The sequence below is a fragment of the Saccoglossus kowalevskii genome, chromosome 2, assembly GCF_978046115.1.
Source record: "Saccoglossus kowalevskii chromosome 2, keSacKowa6.1, whole genome shotgun sequence".
Taxonomy (NCBI): Eukaryota; Metazoa; Hemichordata; class Enteropneusta; family Harrimaniidae; genus Saccoglossus; species Saccoglossus kowalevskii.
The window spans coordinates 12,290,257-12,309,287 of NC_140642.1; the positions used below are offsets into that span (position 1 = coordinate 12,290,257).

General features: G+C 39.5%; 1 protein-coding gene across 5 annotated transcripts; it reads left to right on the top strand.

Annotated features, from left to right (window-relative positions):
* The first annotated feature begins 4,965 nt into the window (after positions 1-4,965).
* On the top strand, positions 4,966-18,826 carry LOC100374767 (SPARC-related modular calcium-binding protein 1). Of its 5 annotated transcripts, none has more exons than XM_085491452.1 (12): positions 4,966-5,443; positions 8,646-8,820; positions 9,032-9,250; positions 9,490-9,534; positions 10,240-10,617; positions 11,839-11,925; positions 12,173-12,262; positions 13,471-13,719; positions 17,040-17,130; positions 17,416-17,654; positions 17,743-17,790; positions 18,631-18,826. In XM_085491452.1, the coding sequence occupies exons 1-12, from the start codon at positions 5,369-5,371 to the stop codon at positions 18,645-18,647; spliced, it is 1,713 nt and encodes a 570-aa protein (XP_085347578.1). In that variant the 5' UTR covers positions 4,966-5,368; the 3' UTR covers positions 18,648-18,826. The 5 variants fall into 5 exon arrangements, with proteins under 5 accessions (XP_085347578.1, XP_006814758.1, XP_085347581.1 ...); XM_006814695.3 differs by having other exon boundaries at positions 4,967-5,443; positions 11,872-11,925; XM_085491460.1 differs by lacking the exon at positions 4,966-5,443 and adding an exon at positions 7,276-7,385.
* The last annotated feature ends 205 nt before the right edge of the window (positions 18,827-19,031 follow it).

The following is a 19,031-nucleotide window of genomic DNA, read 5'->3' on the forward strand; positions in this document are numbered from 1 at the left end:
CCCCCCCCTCATAACAAATCCTGTATTCGCCCCTGCACAAGACAGAAAGGAATGTACGATTGCAAAAATTATATCGCCCTCTTGTGCTCGGAATGCTGGTTTCTGAGTTACGTTGTTTGAGGGCGCCTTATAGTCATCGGCAAAGCGCACTACCATGGAGGTAATATAAGAACCTCCATGGTACTACCCTCTGTGTGGGTTCTGGTTACCACGTAACCAAGCACACAGCAGAGCTTCTATATATTCAGGGTGACTAGCAATGTACAAATGAGTGCTACCAGAGAGTATTATATAGACCGGTTCATACACGGATGCAAGAGACGCGTTCAAATAAATTATATAATAAATTATTTTGATTACGCATAGTTTATCTGCAATTTACGCTCCGTAATTTTAAGCGACGCTTGCCCCCTTCCCCGCCCGCCCCAATACATTTTGCTGGATCCGCCACTGATAATACGTGTGTGTATGTGTGTACGATGTTCCGTTACTGGATGTCCTTCAGTCTTTCAACATTATCCGCCGTGATAACGTAGGTGGCGACACACTGGCAGTTAGCTTGGTCAACTTTCGATGTAATCTTGTTCGGAATAATGGTCTCTCAATGCCTTCACATACTACGCACGGGCTTAGACAGTTCAACCGGCACTCCTAAACACACCTTTCCTGGAGCTTGGTTCAACACGAACGTGTAACACAACAGTTACATCGAAAAATCATGCAACAGTATGCACACTGGCGTCCAACTAAGCCCGGTTAACGGCCTCCTGCAGAGCTGAAGTTCAATCAGATCGCGTGCCGGATGCACATGATCGCGGGTACTATCCAATCAGAGTTCTTCTCCAAAAAAAAAAAAAAAAAAACCTCTACATCTCGATTTTTAAGGAGCATTACATGCATACCCTTTCAACTAGCTCATCTTAAAAATCGGAACTGATGGATTAACAAAGTTTACACATAATTGTAAGGTTGACATGTTTGTTTCCAATAAATACTTGATTTTATATTTAAACTTTACGTATTACGTATATGAATGAATGAATGAATGAATGAATGAATGAATGAATGAATGAATGAATGAATGAATGAATGAATGAATGAATGAATGAATGAATGAATGAATGAATGAATGAATGAATGACGAAGAAAATTTTTAGTCTGCACCTTCGTAGGCACCATCAAATCAAATCTTTCGCCATATTTTTTTTATTATAAAACATGGAAGGTACCTTCATTGATAGAGAGCATGTGCCCTGGGATCCAGCTTCAAGGTATAGTTTTGATTACTCGTCCCGGTTACTAATATACATTTGTACAGTGACTTACCATCCAATAATATAGCGCCCTCAGACTGCGCGTCCTGAAGTATATGTCGGGTCTACTAAAATAATTCTTGATACATATACAAACGCAACATCAACCGATAGAATTGTAGGGAAGAAATTCATTTAGAAATGTAATAAGAATAAAGATAATATAACTGTGTATTTCATCAAGGTATGAATTTTTTTTTATATAAATATTTATAAATCTTATATTTCATTATAGTTAAAAACTACTGAACCAATCATAACGTGTTTAAGATGACAGAAGAAACTCAGGGAAATCCGAGTTACCAAATGGATTCTATAACGAAGATTTTTTTTTTTTTTAATGAAATGGGAAGATGGGACAAATGTGTTATAACTATTTTATAAATGTATATAAAACAAATTCTGATACCTCTATAACATGCACAAAATCGCATGCTGATTGTATTTATTTAAAAAAAATATTTTTTTCTAAGTTGGATATTGGTCTCTAAAAAAAAAGAACTGCAGATTTAAAAAAAAAAATATTGGCCGTCTTCCTAGTCAAAGTCTTTGAAATGACAAATATTTAAGGGGTCATTCGTCAACTTAGAACATGATGATTAACAGTGGGCTCAATTTTCACAGACTGTTCTCATATGATATAATTCACCATCAATGACGCCTGTGTACTATCACAGTCCCTATGGTACTACTAGTATGTATATGTATCCATTGCCCGAATCGCATGGTTTCGCGAACTATATGTGAACCAACGCCGTCACGAAGTCGTGCGTCATTCTAGCAAGAACCGTGTCTTATTTGGCTTCGGAAAACACATAGACTTAGAGGGCCTGTAAAAGATACACCCAATTGAAATTGGTGTTGCATATGTCAATGGACATGAAACAAAATGGCGGGATATTCGAATTGCCAACTTGAGATCGGACTTCTATACACACTCGCTGATATGCACAAATAAGTTGGTAGTGGTGAGGCGATGATCGATCGAAGATGCGGTTTCTCGTGCTTTAGCAAATTAAAAGAAAAAAAACACGACACATACATTTTGTAATTTATGTTCACAAACATCGCCACCTAGTGTCGATACTGAAACCAAGTAGTATGCCCTCTAAAATAAGTTCGTTATGCAGCACATTTTTGTAGTGGTACATGTCTTCTCCCTGTCACTGAACTCAGTTATATTAACACTATGGAAAAATACTCGAGTGGTTGTGTATGTGAAACGACAATCCGTCATTTTTCAGCTTGAATATATACAAGTACAAAATAAACTTTGAAAACAATATATATAATAAGATTTAAGGTTATGAGAAAGCAAAACAACAATATTCTATTCTACATATGAGTGTACAAACACGTAGTTGCCGTAGCAACTCTGCAAATTGTTGTTATTATGCATTGTGTGTCATCAGCGGGTTCACGTAAACTGCGACCACGTGACCGCTTCTCGTGATTCCTACCGTCGCGCAAAATAAATACTGTAACTACGCACCACGCCTTCTATGGCAACTCATGATCATTCGAACGTATACACAATAAACGTCTAGCTATTTTGAAAAGTTACTTAGGACAACAATTGCCAAATATTATCTATTATATGTGGCATGCTCAGTAGTGCAAAATTTGATTTCGCGCCGTCAACGATTCTGTTTTAACCAAATTTGTACAAAGCCACGACATATTTCATGGAATTCGTGGTACTATAATTCGAACGTTTACCCACGGTTACGAGAAGAACAATTCTTCTAGTAACCGTGATTTACCTGAAAACATGTGCGCATACGTCAGATGGCCATAGCGTGTCATTGTTTACAAACACTGCAAGCGTTCAGCCATGAGCCTTTGCATTTTAGCATGCGTTGTTATCGTCGCTTGGGACTCAATTCCCGCGCGTGCGCAGGTGACGCGTCCTGTTCGATGTGGGACTCATAGCGACGTATACAACGCGTGCAAAATACATTGTTTATTTACATGAAATTCGAACACGCGCTGCACGACGACCACCGCGCTTTAAAATAGCGCCATGAAATCACGTTTAATATAGTACACTTACATCGCTAATCACAACACATGTTATCGGGGCTTTGGGTGATCCTCTGCTGACATCCACTGATAACACTGCTAAAAAAACATCGTTAGAATATATAAACATGTTAAACATATATTTGTTACATCCATGGTCACCCTAATCCTACAGCTAATTGCACTAATGGGTTGAAAGGACGACTGGAACATTGCAAAAAGTCGAAACAATGTTTTTTCTTTGATCAAATGGTTTTGCAACCGTTCCAAAACAGGAGTATCCCTATGTTATAGTAATGCTATTAGCATGGAGCTAAAACACATAGCTGCGAGCACGGCCCCTTTTTAATAGGGGAACTGTGTTCCTACACCACAGTCCCTCTATAGAGGGGATGTAACTACACACAACACGGAGCTCTATGTACACAATGTGTGAAATTGTATCGTATCTTCTTATCAGGGGATCTCCGTTTAAGCGCAAATCTTACGACAAATCAGTAACTGAATTAAAATTACATTAAAAACAAAAGACAGATTAATAATGTAAACAGTGTTTACAATGGGTTTTGTGATGAAACCCCAGGCATCAACAGAATACGTCACATTGTGACCGACCTCTTGTAATAGTTGTACAACATGTCCTGTGTTTCGAAGACTGTAATATGTTTCTCGTCTATTGAGCTTCCAGATTGAAGTCGCCAAAACAAATCACAATGTCCTCAATGAATTTGTTTCAATGTTTCTGCAACCCTTTAGAATGTTTTTCTTCTCAGAAGTGTAGACAAGTGTTTTACAACTGGCTGATGTAATGGAGGCCACTTGAAACAATAAATCACTTTGCGGCATCCTTATTCTTAGCTCACTAATCCCCTTGCCTTCAATTAGAACATTGTTCTGCTTTCCGTGATCTATGCCACTTCGGGCCTTTGTATTGTTACAACGGTTCCCGACTGAAGTGATTAATCTGCACGAGTGACTAGCCACAGAATACAGTACTAGCTCATGCCACTACTCGTTAGAAAAAAACAAAAAACAACAAAAACAACTCCGTCGAGTTTGCAGATATCACCTTGCGATAGCGTTTACAATCTGAGCATGGAGCTAAAAAAAGCTCCATGATCTGAGTAAGGAGTGATATATTTTTGAAGGATTAAAATTTGGCCCATGTTTACAAAGTAGTATTGACGCGCACCACGTGATGTGTGGTCTGGGTATAAACCCCGGGGATCGCAGAATAAAACAAAAAAAAGAATTATTCGTATACAAGCAGCTTACTAAACAATTGACTCGCATCCTGGGGCCATGTTTCATGACCAGCGTCTGAGCACGGGACAATGGGAATTTAGGCAAGCGTGAGTAGATCAGTGGCGTTACAGCTAGTAACTTAGAAAAAGGGTAAACCGTGGACGATGAACGGGGCTCACTTGTGAATGAGATTACTCGGTCATCTATTATATGTGCAGCCACTTAACAGCCAAGTCACAATACGATTTGTCATAATTTACATCACAATGAAGAAGGTGTGATGATTGATGTGTTTTGCTGCTTTATCAAGCAGTTGACAGCGTTGGAAGGGTACGTGGTGACTGGCATTCCAAATTAATTTGTATATTGGGCCAACACACGGCAACCAATCAACTGTGTCCAACGCCAACTGACAGGATGATCAAATAACCTCAATAGGTTTCACTCGCTTGGCCGGCCAGTTGCTGTACGCTGTCTCTTCCCGTTTGTGCGGATAATACTACCACTGAAATGCCCAATGACACAATCACTGGCTACTCTACGTCCATCACATCGCTGCCCCACTGACCAATATTGGAATCCAAATCCAGGATCACGTCGCTGTTAATTTAACTCGCTCAGACGATTTGTCTATGTGACGGTTTAGGGAAGAGGACTGTATAAAATCAGCCGACCAGACGAACAGCCAGCTAGCTAGCTAAGCCAGCCAGCCAGCCAGCCAGCCAGCCGAGCCGAGTCGGAAGTTTGTTGTTCTGTGTGTGGTGTTGAACTGACTGCAGTGTTGTATCATGAGATATTTATGGCTGTACATTTCGTGTGTAACAATAGCAGGGGTAATAGCCAATCCATTGTTTGGGAGCCGGGTAAGTATGAGTTGATAATGTCTACCCTCCCTTTTTTTAGATCGCCGAGTCAGCGAAGAGGTCGATTATTATTGTGTTATTTAGTTTGTGTTTTTATGTATACTTCCATGTGTCAACCGGCCAACAGTTAGCCGAGCTTATGTTTGTGGATGGCGGGTTGCATTATAAATGCAACAGTTCATACAAGTCGAATTCTTTGGTAGTCTTGTAAACTTTGCGACTATGTTAGACATCACGCTGTAGGTGTCCACTTTATACGGCTCAAGTGCTTTTGATGGAGCGCGACCAAACCTCTCGATATTATTACCAGCACATTTTTCACCATTCGGAACTGTAAACAGACTATGGAAAATACCTTGCTAGGCGTTATATTTTGTGAAAAAAATGGTTCAATATTGCAAGGCCCAGTCGACAGCATGGACTCAGAGAATCCCAACCGAAGCGATGTTTATTTGCAGTGAAAAGATGGGAGTATAGCTTGCAAATAAGCGGCGCAATTATATCAATAAACGGCTTTTCCTACTATAAACGAACCACTTTACAATCAGCGCAGCAGTTTGCATTCTTTCCCTTTTGTATGTTGCATACTGTGGTATAGCATCTCAATTAAGGGCCCACCACCGCAAGCAAGATTCGGGACTAAAAGTTTACCTCACAATACATGCATTATTCAACACGGTCGGTGCAACAAGGACGACTGTCCGACACAAAAACACACAACTACACTGGCTACACGCGGTCCTGCAAACGCAGCTGCTCGGCAAGTCCTTGTTTTGTTCGTAGGCATTCGATCCACCATTCCCGTGGTTTGTTTTGTAAATATGCAGTGTTCCTCGATTTACACAGAGTGGAGGATCTACTTCAGTCGATTCTTAAGGAGAGCAACTGTCTGGCTATACCGATGCATATAAATGTCACTCATTCGTCTTCTTTCAATGGCAACCGCCAACCACCCCACTATTAAGGAATTCTATACGAAATTCACACCTGTTTTGTCAGCCCAGCGCAGTCAAACGCTATTGACCTGGCCACTCAGTCACTCACAGGCTCACTGGGTTGATTGTCGAGTTGTGTGAGTTAAACGTGTTCTTCCTTTTAACACAGTTCACACTAACATCAAATAAATTGATACGGGTCGAGAATAGGAAGGTAATCGACCTGCATGTAAACTGTTGTCGACAAACTGAACATCGTACAAACTGAACTGTGATTTAAGTTAAGCCAGTATGACTCGATCGTCTACTCTATTGCCAGTATATGTATTCGTAGCCACCGCCGACAAGATACAAGTCGCGACACTGTTCAACTATGTCCCTATTTATGTTTGAAATACTGGGTATATTTATTATTATATTGTACGAAAAGCATAAACACAGAGTATTGCATTACAGCACAAATACTAATTTATCGCAAGCAATTACGGTCGCTGTTATAGCGCCCGTGCGTACTACCCAGTACGAGCCCCTTAATATAAACCCTTCTCCGTCCGAGTTCTTCTGACGCTTTACGGCCTTTAATAACTCTATGTACCGTTGAGTAAAGCACCAATCACGGACAGTAGCCAATCCGGTTATTTTGCAAGTTGCAAGTCACAGTCTGTCCTTCGTTACGTTTAAAACGACTTTGTCGTGTCTATTTCCACGTATCCCGTAACACGTGCCCTTTGGTCTTATTCGTCGTATCCATAAACAACCCGAATCTGGCACATCCTGTTATTCCCATTCGCATTATTTAAAAGACAACAAAAAACAACCAGTTATTTAGTATGAACATTGTTAGATCGTATAAAAAAGAGTCTCGGGGCAAATGCGTTCGCCTTGGAACAAATAGTAAAATTTAATGTTCTGTTGAAATACCTATGCATAACGGCAGAGTGTAGCTGCGACCATGGTATAGACGGTATAATCTACTAGTATATATATATCATTAACCAATATATTAGGTAAATATACTTATTTAGCATATGTGTCACCATTGGCTAATTATCCAATGAGATGTCATGATACCGAATGTACCCGTCCGGCCTACGTTCAGCAGAGGCGATATATTAATTTTATGACCTTGCTAACTTCAGATGTGAAAATATACAGCTAACTTCAGAAAAATTCACCAAACTAATTTACCGCAGACAAATTTTGTACAGAAAATGGGGCGAAATTCATCAAGTAGGCACACAAAACGTGTAATTTTTACAGAATCTGTGATAATGGATTGCAAAAAAAAATCATATTTACGCCCCCCCCCCCAAAAAAAGCTATTCTGCGAGCTTAAATATATTGTACCTATAGGGGAAACCACGTTAGGGCATCAGACCAGAGAGTATGCGTTGCCATGTAGAACACGCTTCTGACGATTTTGTTTATATTTAAAACGTAATTGTTATTGGTATCATTGATATTTCATAGAAAATTTGCAGCACAGCTTACTATATATATAATATCATTTTTGGTATAATTGACAGTTTTTTTTAATTACCGCGAAGGAAAACGTTTGTTCATATTAAATTTTCCAAATTTCAAGTTAGCCGTCAGTTTATGTCTTATTTTTTTTAGGTTACACGCGTTTATACACTTTTTGTATTTATTAAATAAAATAGTTATCGGAAGGTGATCTAAAAGTTCGTATAATATCGTATTTATTAGGACGGTATATATACATGTACCGGTATATCAATTGATATATGGGCATGTATCACCAGATTTATACAAGATTCACATGTGAAAACACGTGTTACGTAGTCTTCTTGACCAGCATTGAAGATTACGTTCAAGCGAAAACACTCGAACCCTCGCTGGTAAATAGCTTTTTTGACGAACAAACGTGTAAATTTCACAAAATCAGCGGTGCTAGCAAACACGAGTCGCGCAGTCCGTCAATTTCCATATATATCACTATGGTACAATAACTATCCTGCTAACGGATTGCCATACGCTTGAACTCGTACGTCACTCTTCAACAACGGTAGGAGAACAACAGACCCAGTAACTAGTAGATCTTATATTGCAATAGTAATAGTAAAATCTAATACAGGACAACTATGTACCTAAAACAAATGAGACGTATATATATTGCACAGCTTTAGTAAAGTGTATAGATATTCGAAGCATTTTCCTGTCACAATGTTTGAACTAACTTCGACTTAACATGCGTAGATAAATGGATAGATTTATTTATTAATTATCAATTAATTATCACCCATCAGTTTCCCATTGGCAATGATGATGATCGCAGCGATGAGTGCAATGAAGACTGTTCTACGGTAGTGCAGAGGGCGGTATGTGGAAGCGATGGACGCACTTACGGCTCAAGATGCGAACTGATGCGAGCCAGATGTCGGGGCAGTACAGCTGAAATACAACATAAAGGAGTCTGCCAAGGTAACACATGCATTTACAATACAAATCTATCACTAGAATAATGTGTCGGATCACTATCATTGCTCAGTCGCACATGTGTTTCTAATAACCATGGCAACGATGTCCAATACGGTTACACCATGCCTTTATTTTCGCAATTTAAAATGAACGCTTCTATGCTTTAATCGAATTGATGCCACCAAACTTGTATTATCCTAACTGTTTTGTATAGAGTCGTCGAGGTGTGAGGCTGAAAGAAAATACAACCAAGAACAGGCAAACCAGGGTCGCCAGGCGGGTCTGTTCATACCAGAGTGCACCGAGGAGGGCAGTTTTAGGGAGGTCCAATGCTATGCATCCACCGGTTACTGTTGGTGTGTGACTGACCAAGGGAAGCCCATACCGGGGTCATCTGTGCGTTACCAACAACCGCATTGTAACGCAGACGACAGTAAGTTAGTACGTTATTTAAAAACGAAGAGTAAACATCAGGATACTAACGTGTTAAAGCACATTACTAACTATACTAAGCAAACTTCACGATTTGGGCGCTGTTCCGTTGAAAAATAAGTGCGCTTGTTTTGTTATATACCTATCCAGTAGGTTATGTCCCCCACAAATAAAGTCTGTGTTTATTGGCAATGTACTGTACTGTGCTGTACTGTGACTAGTGTTGTTCTGCTTTATTAGGCCGACCAAACAGTAGACAGGGAAAGTCTGCACACAGGAATAAAGGTAAAAAAAAAGAAAGCCTGCAAAACGTCATTGTACTTTTTCTCTCTCCGCTTATACTGCAATAGTTCCATGCATTCTCACGTGTTTTTTTGTTTTTTTTTGCTACCCGGTTTCATTCATCGCCTGCCGCTTTTACCGCTGCGCGTGTTTGTGTGAAGAATGTGTGCACCTGAGTGTGTTGGTTAGCAGCAGTGTTATGGTCACCATGCATGCTACCATCACAACTCCCAATGAACGCTTTATAACCTTGAGCAGAGACGGTAGTTTGCTTGCAATATTTACTATCAATACTAATCAAAGCTAGTTGCCCGAATGCAGGTGCACAGGCTATATTTAGCTGGCTGGCTGGCTTGCCTTGGATACTCACGTAAAATGACGTCATAGTATTCAATTTAAACACTAATAATGCTGCATCTTTTAGCATTAATATTAATAATACTTACATTATTATAGCAATAATAAATGGTAACTGTGTTTTTTTTAGTCTGCAGTGAATGCACACCTGGCGATATGAATCGAGATACAAGTCCCATATAATTACATGAGTGAACGTTGTTCGGTTATTGGTTACTTTCCCGAATCCATTTAACATGCACGCACAAAAAAAAAACGTATTCATATTCCTTTCCACCTTAAGTTGTTACTTTCGTATTTGATTATTTTCTGCTATAATAACTCTCTGTGGTTTCCACTCTTTATTTACAGGTTGTAGCCAGTCGGAGAGACAAGTCTTCAACAACAACCTAATATCCATATTCAAAGACGAATACGCAAGACTGCCAACGAAACCACCAGCGGCAAATGACGAAGAGTACGAAGGAAACCCGAGCCTGCAGGCACTGTCGGCAATCGACGAACACGTGGATTCGGTAAACCAAAATGTTATAGACTGGAAATTTTCCGAACTTGATACGAACGCTGACAGCGAACTCGATAAAAAAGAGTTGAAAACCATCACTAAAATGATTAAAAAAATCGTCGAGCCTCGAACTTGCGCTCGAAATTTTGCCAAGTATTGCGACTTGGACCAAGATGGCAGCATCACGAACGGTGAATGGGCGGTGTGCCTAGGGGTGGATAACAGTAAGTCATTTATGTACCTCCGTCTAAGCTTGTACTTGACCGACCGCCATTTTATCATTTGTAGACGAGTTTTTGTTCATCCACCGTTGTTGCTCTCTCTTTCTTCTCTGTTCTTTTCATGTGGTTCTTTACACGGGATTCCACTAAGGCGGAGATAAGTATGTTACAGATAACATATAAATAAATTAGACACAACGGCGTTTGCGTTTCATTCAAATCCAAATAATATGTTGTGATTGGCTGAAACACAAGTTTCTCGGTATACATGTTCACAACCAGATGTACTGGACGTAGACGTTGTACAACCTTAAAAAACCTTGAAACATACAATATCCGATGCCGACATGATTTGTTTTAAATTTGATCATACAAACCACAGTCCCTCTATCGAGGAAATGTGTACAAACCAATGACGTCAATCACACACTTATTCTGATTGGTTCGATTCGGGCATTAATGTCAAACATCTATAAACCGATATACCTTGCTTGAGTGGATTCGCCTGTAAAATTAGCCAACGCGAGTGACATCACTCATAATTAACTATGCTATACTAGCATATGATACAGAAGATGAAACAGAGAGTAGTAGTTTGTCCTTTGATCCAACCCGACCCAACCCCTTTTTTACCCCCCTCTTACCGCGGATTTTGTCTAAAACACAAACTTTTCCTGTACGTATTAACGTGTTCATCTAATACTGATTTATGTAGATTTGTTTTTCTCCCAAAAGTATCATAGATTCAACAGATAACGCTACCTCCTCTCTATTACATATATATATGTGTGTGTTAATTTTTCTCAGTATTTGTCACGTGACCCAATCAATGCATGTATCAAGGTATGTCTCATCTTAACCTTCTTCATAACTAATACCTGTATATCAATCAATCAAATAAATAAATAAATCGATTAGTTAACTTGAACTTGAATTTTACATGGTTAATCAATGTTTGCAAGACGAGGATGTCCGTGCAAATCGACTACGCCCGATTTTAATTTAAAGAAAAAAAACACCTTCCCGTCTTCACTATATCCTTTATAAATTAGATATAACAAAGATAGGGAGGGAACCCCGTGGCTCTTCATCGTGAAAAAAAACTCTCTTACCATTTCAAGTTTTTTTTTAGATGAAGAGCCATGTTCTTTTGTGCCGGGCAAGTGCAAGAGTATTTCGTAGGTTTAGGCTTCATATTCGGTTTGGTTACCTTTGTAAATGTAGTCTCGTTTCGATTATTCCTTTCTCTTAACGCAGAGGGAGTGATCACAGAACCACAACCCGTGCCCAGTGAAATTCCCCCGGAAATAGGTGAGTATTTTTTACTGCATTATTCATGCATTACTGATATATCGTAAAATAACGTATACCTGTTTTCTTGGTCGCCCATAACAATGATAACATGCGTTTTTTATCTGTTATTAATCAGTAAAAAAACATAGCACGTTTTCGAACAGTTGTGTGCGTGATCGAACATTTCTAATTTGTGTATAGAATGACAAACGTCACACCGTGAACATATCACAGTAACTATATCATATCTTTTTAACCTATGTAGAGGAACCAGAGACGAAACCAGAGCGTATCAGCGATGAGCCTACTCTTGTTGATCGGCAAACTCCACAAGTTCCGCTTATTCCGATCAAAGGTGAGTACAGGATGATTTTATAGGTGATACCTTTCACGCAGACCCACTCGCATTCACCTCGTCCCGTTAACATAAACTGATGTAGACATATGCTCCTGTCGGTCGCCCGGTGTACATCGCCTGGTCACCAAGAACGTATCCTGTCCTTATCAGTCAAGTCTAATGTGAAATGTATTCAATTTGTAATTCAGTTAGTCTGTAGCCCACTTTTTATTCCCCGTTTCAGGTGCAGACTGAAAAGGGGAGTATAGTTTCTTATTTCGGGTTTCCATCTGTGACGTTTCCATTACATCTCTACATCCATTAAATTTTTAGTGGGTCATTTTAATGATTTTCATCCAAAATTACCTCTCCCGTCAACAACTGAGCATGCTCAGAATAAATAATTCGCTTAGATTGTAATGCTAGGGTTTTCAGTGATGTCATGATCTTGATCTGAATCAGTGACAAAAATGGAAGACAGTCTGGTTTTTGTTTGGTTTTATGAAAAATTAACGCTGAAATCTTGAAAAAAGTGGTCAGAAATGTTGTTGTATATTATATCTTTAAACTGTAAAAATGGCATTCCATTATAAAGGGCCATCACTGAAATACCAGGTCACGAAGTTGAATATCAGTGAAAACACTTTACAGTTACTGTTTATAAATCTTGGCCAGGCACATTGACACATGTGGTCTAAATATAGCCTCAGTTGTCAGGGCTCGTGGATAAATGGGTCGTATCATTACGAGTCTCAGTGGAAACTGTAGAGGGGTGTCAGGGCTACATTTTGATGGGAATTATAGTGGTGGTACTGAAACAAACCCAGGTCCTGGTAATATACAAAGCCCTGAATTAACAAAGAAGTCAAGTTGTTATTAAAGGTACATCAAGGTTTACTCGGATTTATGAATGCAGTTTCTTGAGCATGTATACATGTATGAGACACAGTTTGGTTGCACTTGTGTACTCTGAGATTTTGGACATGGGTCAATGGAAGTTTTCAGTTATCAATACAATACTAGATTAAGGGAAACCACTTTATGATGAGTTGTACCCACATAGAGTACATATTAATTCAACTGTTTGCAGATGTTCCATGTATTATTTTAACATGAGTATTTTATAATTAAATTACGGGGACTGTGTGACATTCATGTCTTGTTAAATTTGATAACCAGAAAATATTATTTCCGTATTACTATTATTGGTATTTTTGTTATTACAGAGCATTCTTGTCAGATCGACAGACAAGTGGCTTTAGCAGAAGCTGAAACCGCACCGGACGCCGATATTTTTATACCTGAGTGCACGTCGGACGGTAAATTCCGGGCGGCACAATGTCACGCTGCGACGCAATATTGTTGGTGCGTACTGGTCGATACGGGGCGGCCAATACCAGGAACGTCGACCCAATATGAAATGCCGGAGTGTGGGACCAGCAACACGCCGAAAGTACCGGACAGGGATATGAAAGGTAGGTTGTCTCCTACTGCCATGATGGAATGGCCGTTCTATGTTGCTGCAAAACCAAATAAACCACATGCTTCACCTCCCAGCACCGATGTCGCACAGATGGACCTCATACACTTGAAGAGAAAACTGCTACGTAAGCTATCCATCGTACTTAGTCGTTATGTAAAAAGGGCAATGTGGGCAACATAAAGAGGGGATTATGATTTATCATAACCCGAAATTGTTCAATCTTCGTATTTCTTAGGCTTTGATTATAGTTCCATGCTTTGATCAAGGCCCACGTATTTACGCACTTAATACTGAATTAGCGGTATGTATATGTAATTCAAAACGGCCGTTCTTATACATGTACCCAGTTCATTATTTCGAGAGAAAAATATAATTTACTATATCAACATGCGCCAATGAAGATGAATAATTATTTGCCGTTTTATTTAAATACAGTTATATAATAAAAACTATTGGTGAGCTTATCCAATCAATTAGTTCTAAGCCGCACCACAAGTACAACACTCGATCAAACCTATTAGAATAACAGTTTTAGGAAATTTCAAGAGAACGTGCAGGACGGATACTGGTTGAGATATTATTTCAAATTGTGGGACGAATATTGGCAGAATTTCATTCCCCTTAGGTTTTGGTTGAATCACGTTTCCGGCTTACTAGCATTACAAGTCTTCAACCATGACCAAAGTTATCTTCCTGAAGAATGTAGCTGGAAATTTCTATACTGTGGTTCCGTACCGCCGACAAGCGACACATGCAACCAAATATATACGAATATTTTCAGCCATATCATTTTAAAAGGTCTTTTACTCCCCACTAAATAATATGGTTAAGTGTGTGTCACATGACTCCAAGTCTCTTGCGACATTGAAAGATTACAAGTAATTGTCTGTGCTGAACCACGTATCTTAGAATACGTCACGGTATGGTTGAATAAGGCAGATGAAGTGGTGTGTTATTGAACAGTGCATTGTATCAACTAGCGATTAAGCATGTTGTATCATTGACATTATCCTAAAACTGTGCGTATTACCTGGGCTTAATTCTTAAAAAAAACTTGGATGGCGACTGTCGTGTACCTATTCCGAGTTGTCATGACAACAGCTCTAGTATCTTATGTTACCTACCTATCTACCTACCTACCAAAATTACCTATCCATATACCTACCTGCTCACCTACCTAACACCCAACCAAAACAAACCCAACTATAACAGTCCAAACCCATGCCACCAATCCCCAAAACATACCTACCTACCACACACCCAAAAAATACACATACACCCACCCACCTACCTGTCTGCCTACAATACACACACCCACCAATCATCCTACGCACGCACGCAACTCCGATCCATCCAAACCATTCTCCCCTTACATCCAACCCACCCTCTTACCTCTCACATTCACGCGCACAAGCGCAACAACACACACGTATCGAGGACAGAGCATGGCGGGATAGAGGATTTGAACGGAGATGTAATACGAGTAAAAAAAAAAGTCTTGGCATGTGCTGCGAATGTCCTTTGACCCAGGACCACTAAGTAGTTTCAGGTTGGGTTTGTAGGTATAGCCTTGTTATCGTAACCCCAGCTATTTGTTGTCAGATGGGGGATCTGTAGTCAGTCACATTCCGCGCATTTCCCTCGCAGCTTGAAATCAAATTCCCCCTTCCAGCTACCGTATAAATATTTACGATGTTGGAGAGAGAGAGAGAGAGAGGCACAGGTGCTTTCATAATCCATGTACAAGACCCTGGGCCGGAAACACCGTCACCTTAAAAATTTCTGTTGGCATGGTGATGACACTGATCTCCGCGCAGCTTTACGAGCCGTGTAAAAACATCTTGAAGTTTGTTGAGTTGGGAGTTGTCATAACGCGCCGGAGACGACGATATCTCTTGTCTTCCGGGCTTGTCTCGCTAAACCATTAACTATATGATTCAAATGATATCTCTGTACACGATTATTCTGAGTTGGGGATCTGTTTTGTGTGTGTGCCTTTTTTTAATAAGAAACAGTGATTACTATAAAGTGCCGGGTGTCATGTTTTCTGCATTCTTGCGTTATCGACAAGGAGGAATAAAAAAAAACGTATCGCTCATGTGATATTTACGTCACTTAAAAACGTCTTACACGTGTGCGTACTTTAAAAAAATCAGGCGGTATCCTAGCGGGGCTTGAGCAGTTCCCGACTACTCGTAGTACAACAAGACCTTTGTCTGACTACCACATGTCGGAGTATTCGCATAATTCAAATGTGACCACTATTGCCCTCACTGAACGCTCGTTTATAGCACGTCGTTTATGTCAGTTATAATTAAAACGTACACCATTGACGCTGTAATGTGTAAATATTGTTCATCACTTGGGGGATATATAGTTGACTGCATATTGATATTAAATAACATTCAAGTTGGTGTTTATTTTATGCGGTTTTTGACGGCGTTTCTCACATGGAAAATGTTTACAGTCATTCGTGTGAGCCGCAGATATTTAGCCGATGCCCCACGTCAACGAGTTCTTCAAGTTCTTTGTCAGTCTGAACCGTCCTTGTTCTTGGAAATGTCACGGTCGTGTGTCGCACGGGCACGTTTTTTTTTATCAAGTTTATTAAAAACTCGGTATTTTTTAGCAATCTGTTTACGCTTTAGGAGTTTCAAAGGTTGGGGCAGTGTGCCAAAGTTCTGGGTTCCCTTGAGATTTGAAATGGATTCCTCGAAACATATTAGACGCGCTAGAATATCGTCGATACCCGAAGGCTGACAGATAGAACTGAACTATTCGTAAAACGCGAGTTGACGACATAAATTGCTTTAATGGGTGTCTGACTTGCCATCGCGTTGATTTATATATTGACATTGCGATAAGCGATGGGCACAGGTGTGAATACACGATTGCGAATAACTGAACATCGTTATAATAACGAGGCCGACTGGTGGAGGGGGGGGGGGTAATCTTTAGAGAGAGACTGACAATACATTGAAATAAATACCTATTTAACACATGGATATAAATAGCCCGGTCTAAACTTAAACAATAATGCGATTATAGTCTCTTCTGACCGCCCAATGTGGCGTCTAGGGGTGATAGTTTTTCATTGATAAAGAGATGTTTAAAAAATGATTCGTATTTATTTAGTCTTCTAGTCATTCAAGCTGTGATTACGTGGCGTCAACTACGGCATGTCATGCTGGAGACATATTCCCCCTTTCCCGAGTCACATATTGCAGTTAGACGGGGAAAGCGTGCTCTATGGCAGATATCAATTACATGCTTCTTTCGTTTGTGTTTCAACTTATTGTTATTTTTACTCAGGATGTCCCACGGACAAGAAAGAACGTTTTCTCACAAGCCTTTTTGACAAACTGACGACGGACATGGTAGAGAATATGAACGCCCAGGAAGGGTAAGCGGACAATGAATAATTTAAAATTGCAAATAACACTTCCCGTGGTTACACGATTGGACAACTCTTGGCTCAGTGGAACTCACCATAAGCCGTGCCGAAATAGTATGAAACTGGTTTGAACTTGTGTCTGAACTAGAGTGGGTATTGTTCAACACAAAATCCACGGTGTTTTCTCAGGATGCGATACTCACTGAAAATATTTATCTATTCACGCGACCACACAAAATGTCTCTCAGTTCAGCACTCCATATTGCGATTTTTTCAATGTCTCTCTATTTACAGCGCCACGGAACCAGACCCGAACGACTCTCTTAAAGAAAGTACAGCCAAGTGGAAATTCCGGCAACTGGATCTAAACGGGAACGACTTGATTGACAGGAAAGAATCGGCCAAGTTTAAAAAGGAAATCAAGTCGCTCAAACCCAAGAAATGTGCGCGAAGTTTTTCACGTTACTGCGATGCCGACGAGGACAGAAAAATCACACTGACAGAGTGGTTGGACTGTTACGGCCTAAATAAGGGTAAGATCCAATAAATAATTACTCCACATGGTTACTTACATGTTACCTAGCAACGGTTCATTCTCATGTATTTCATCTCTTATTTCAGATGAGGAAACAACTACAAGTAGCAAAAGACGGGGTCCCAACCCTTTTAGTAAGTATGCATAGTAACTCATGCAAAACCTTTTTTGTGTGATGTCCAATACCTCCCTGCAATAATTTTCATTTTTAGTTTTTAAAAAAAATGCATAATTTTTATGAAGCAAAACACTTGTGGTTTACATTTTTCTTTATTTTTGTTTTTCCTCTTCTTTTATTACATCAAATCTTTGTACCATGGTTACAGTACAGTGGTTGAATCCAGGTCAGTACTGTAGATCAGTACTAGCATCACCATGGTAACACCGCATGTATCCTTTGCATGTTCTTCTGAGGAATTGTTAATTCACTTGTATGTAATGTTTCACCATCCTTCCTCTAGCTGTGACGTGTCACTGGTGTCCCCCATGTGATTGACAATGGTGTGCCCTGATATACAATATAGTGTTGTGAAGCAATACACGTAGTAATAAATACTGTAAGGGTCTGTGCCATTGTGAGGGAGGGAGGGTGCAGAAAGTATTTTAACACATAATTACATAAGGCTTTAGTTGATGCTAAGATGCTGCGTAATATTGTTGTTTCTAACATTACTACCTCCCCTCAACAGTATTAATGGCTATATCCTTTACTGACACTGGAGGTCAACTTAATATATTCATTTTAAAAACCAAAATAGTTTTGCATGGATGACTTTTTGTATCATGCTACAAATCAAGTGCACTGTACTGAAACAAATTACTTTCTTTGATAAAGAATAAATACAAAAGAACTCCATTCTTAAAATGGTTTTGATATTATTCAAATAAACACATTTTACTACAATCAATAGCTGACTTCAACTGCTTTTTTTTTTTTTTTTTTTAATTTCAACATTATTTCTGTTTGATTTCAGTTGAGCGACTGACTTAACTCTCTGGTACTCTGGTGTTGAGGGCGATGTACATACCTGGATATATTTGGAGCCTTTTTATAAAATAATGATCACTTATGTATTGTGTGTTGTACTTTCTGTTGATTTTAAATCATGTAAACTATTGTTAATGATAAGTGATGTAGAGGAAAGTGAAGTGCGCCCTCTACCCCAAGAATGTGCTTTTTTCTTGTCTTTATTAGATACAGTTCTTCAGGGTGGGCGGAGCTCGCTAGTAGTTTTTGTGGCGAGTTTTATTACTTAAAGTGGAATTTTTAACCAGTTTATTGCCCCCCCCCCATCCTAAATGATCTAATTAATTATTTGGTGTAATACTAGGCATAATCACAAAACGTTGTTCTCACTGCCTTTACCCTACCTCA

Bases quoted from the DNA above. Each gene is read 5' to 3' on its own strand.
- LOC100374767 (XM_085491452.1), top strand. From the start codon at position 5,369: ATGAGATATTTATGGCTGTACATTTCGTGTGTAACAATAGCAGGGGTA. The intron at 8,821-9,031 runs GTAACACATGCA...TGTTTTGTATAG, and splicing joins ACATAAAGGAGTCTGCCAAG to AGTCGTCGAGGTGTGAGGCT. The intron at 12,263-13,470 runs GTGAGTACAGGA...TTGTTATTACAG, and splicing joins TCCGCTTATTCCGATCAAAG to AGCATTCTTGTCAGATCGAC.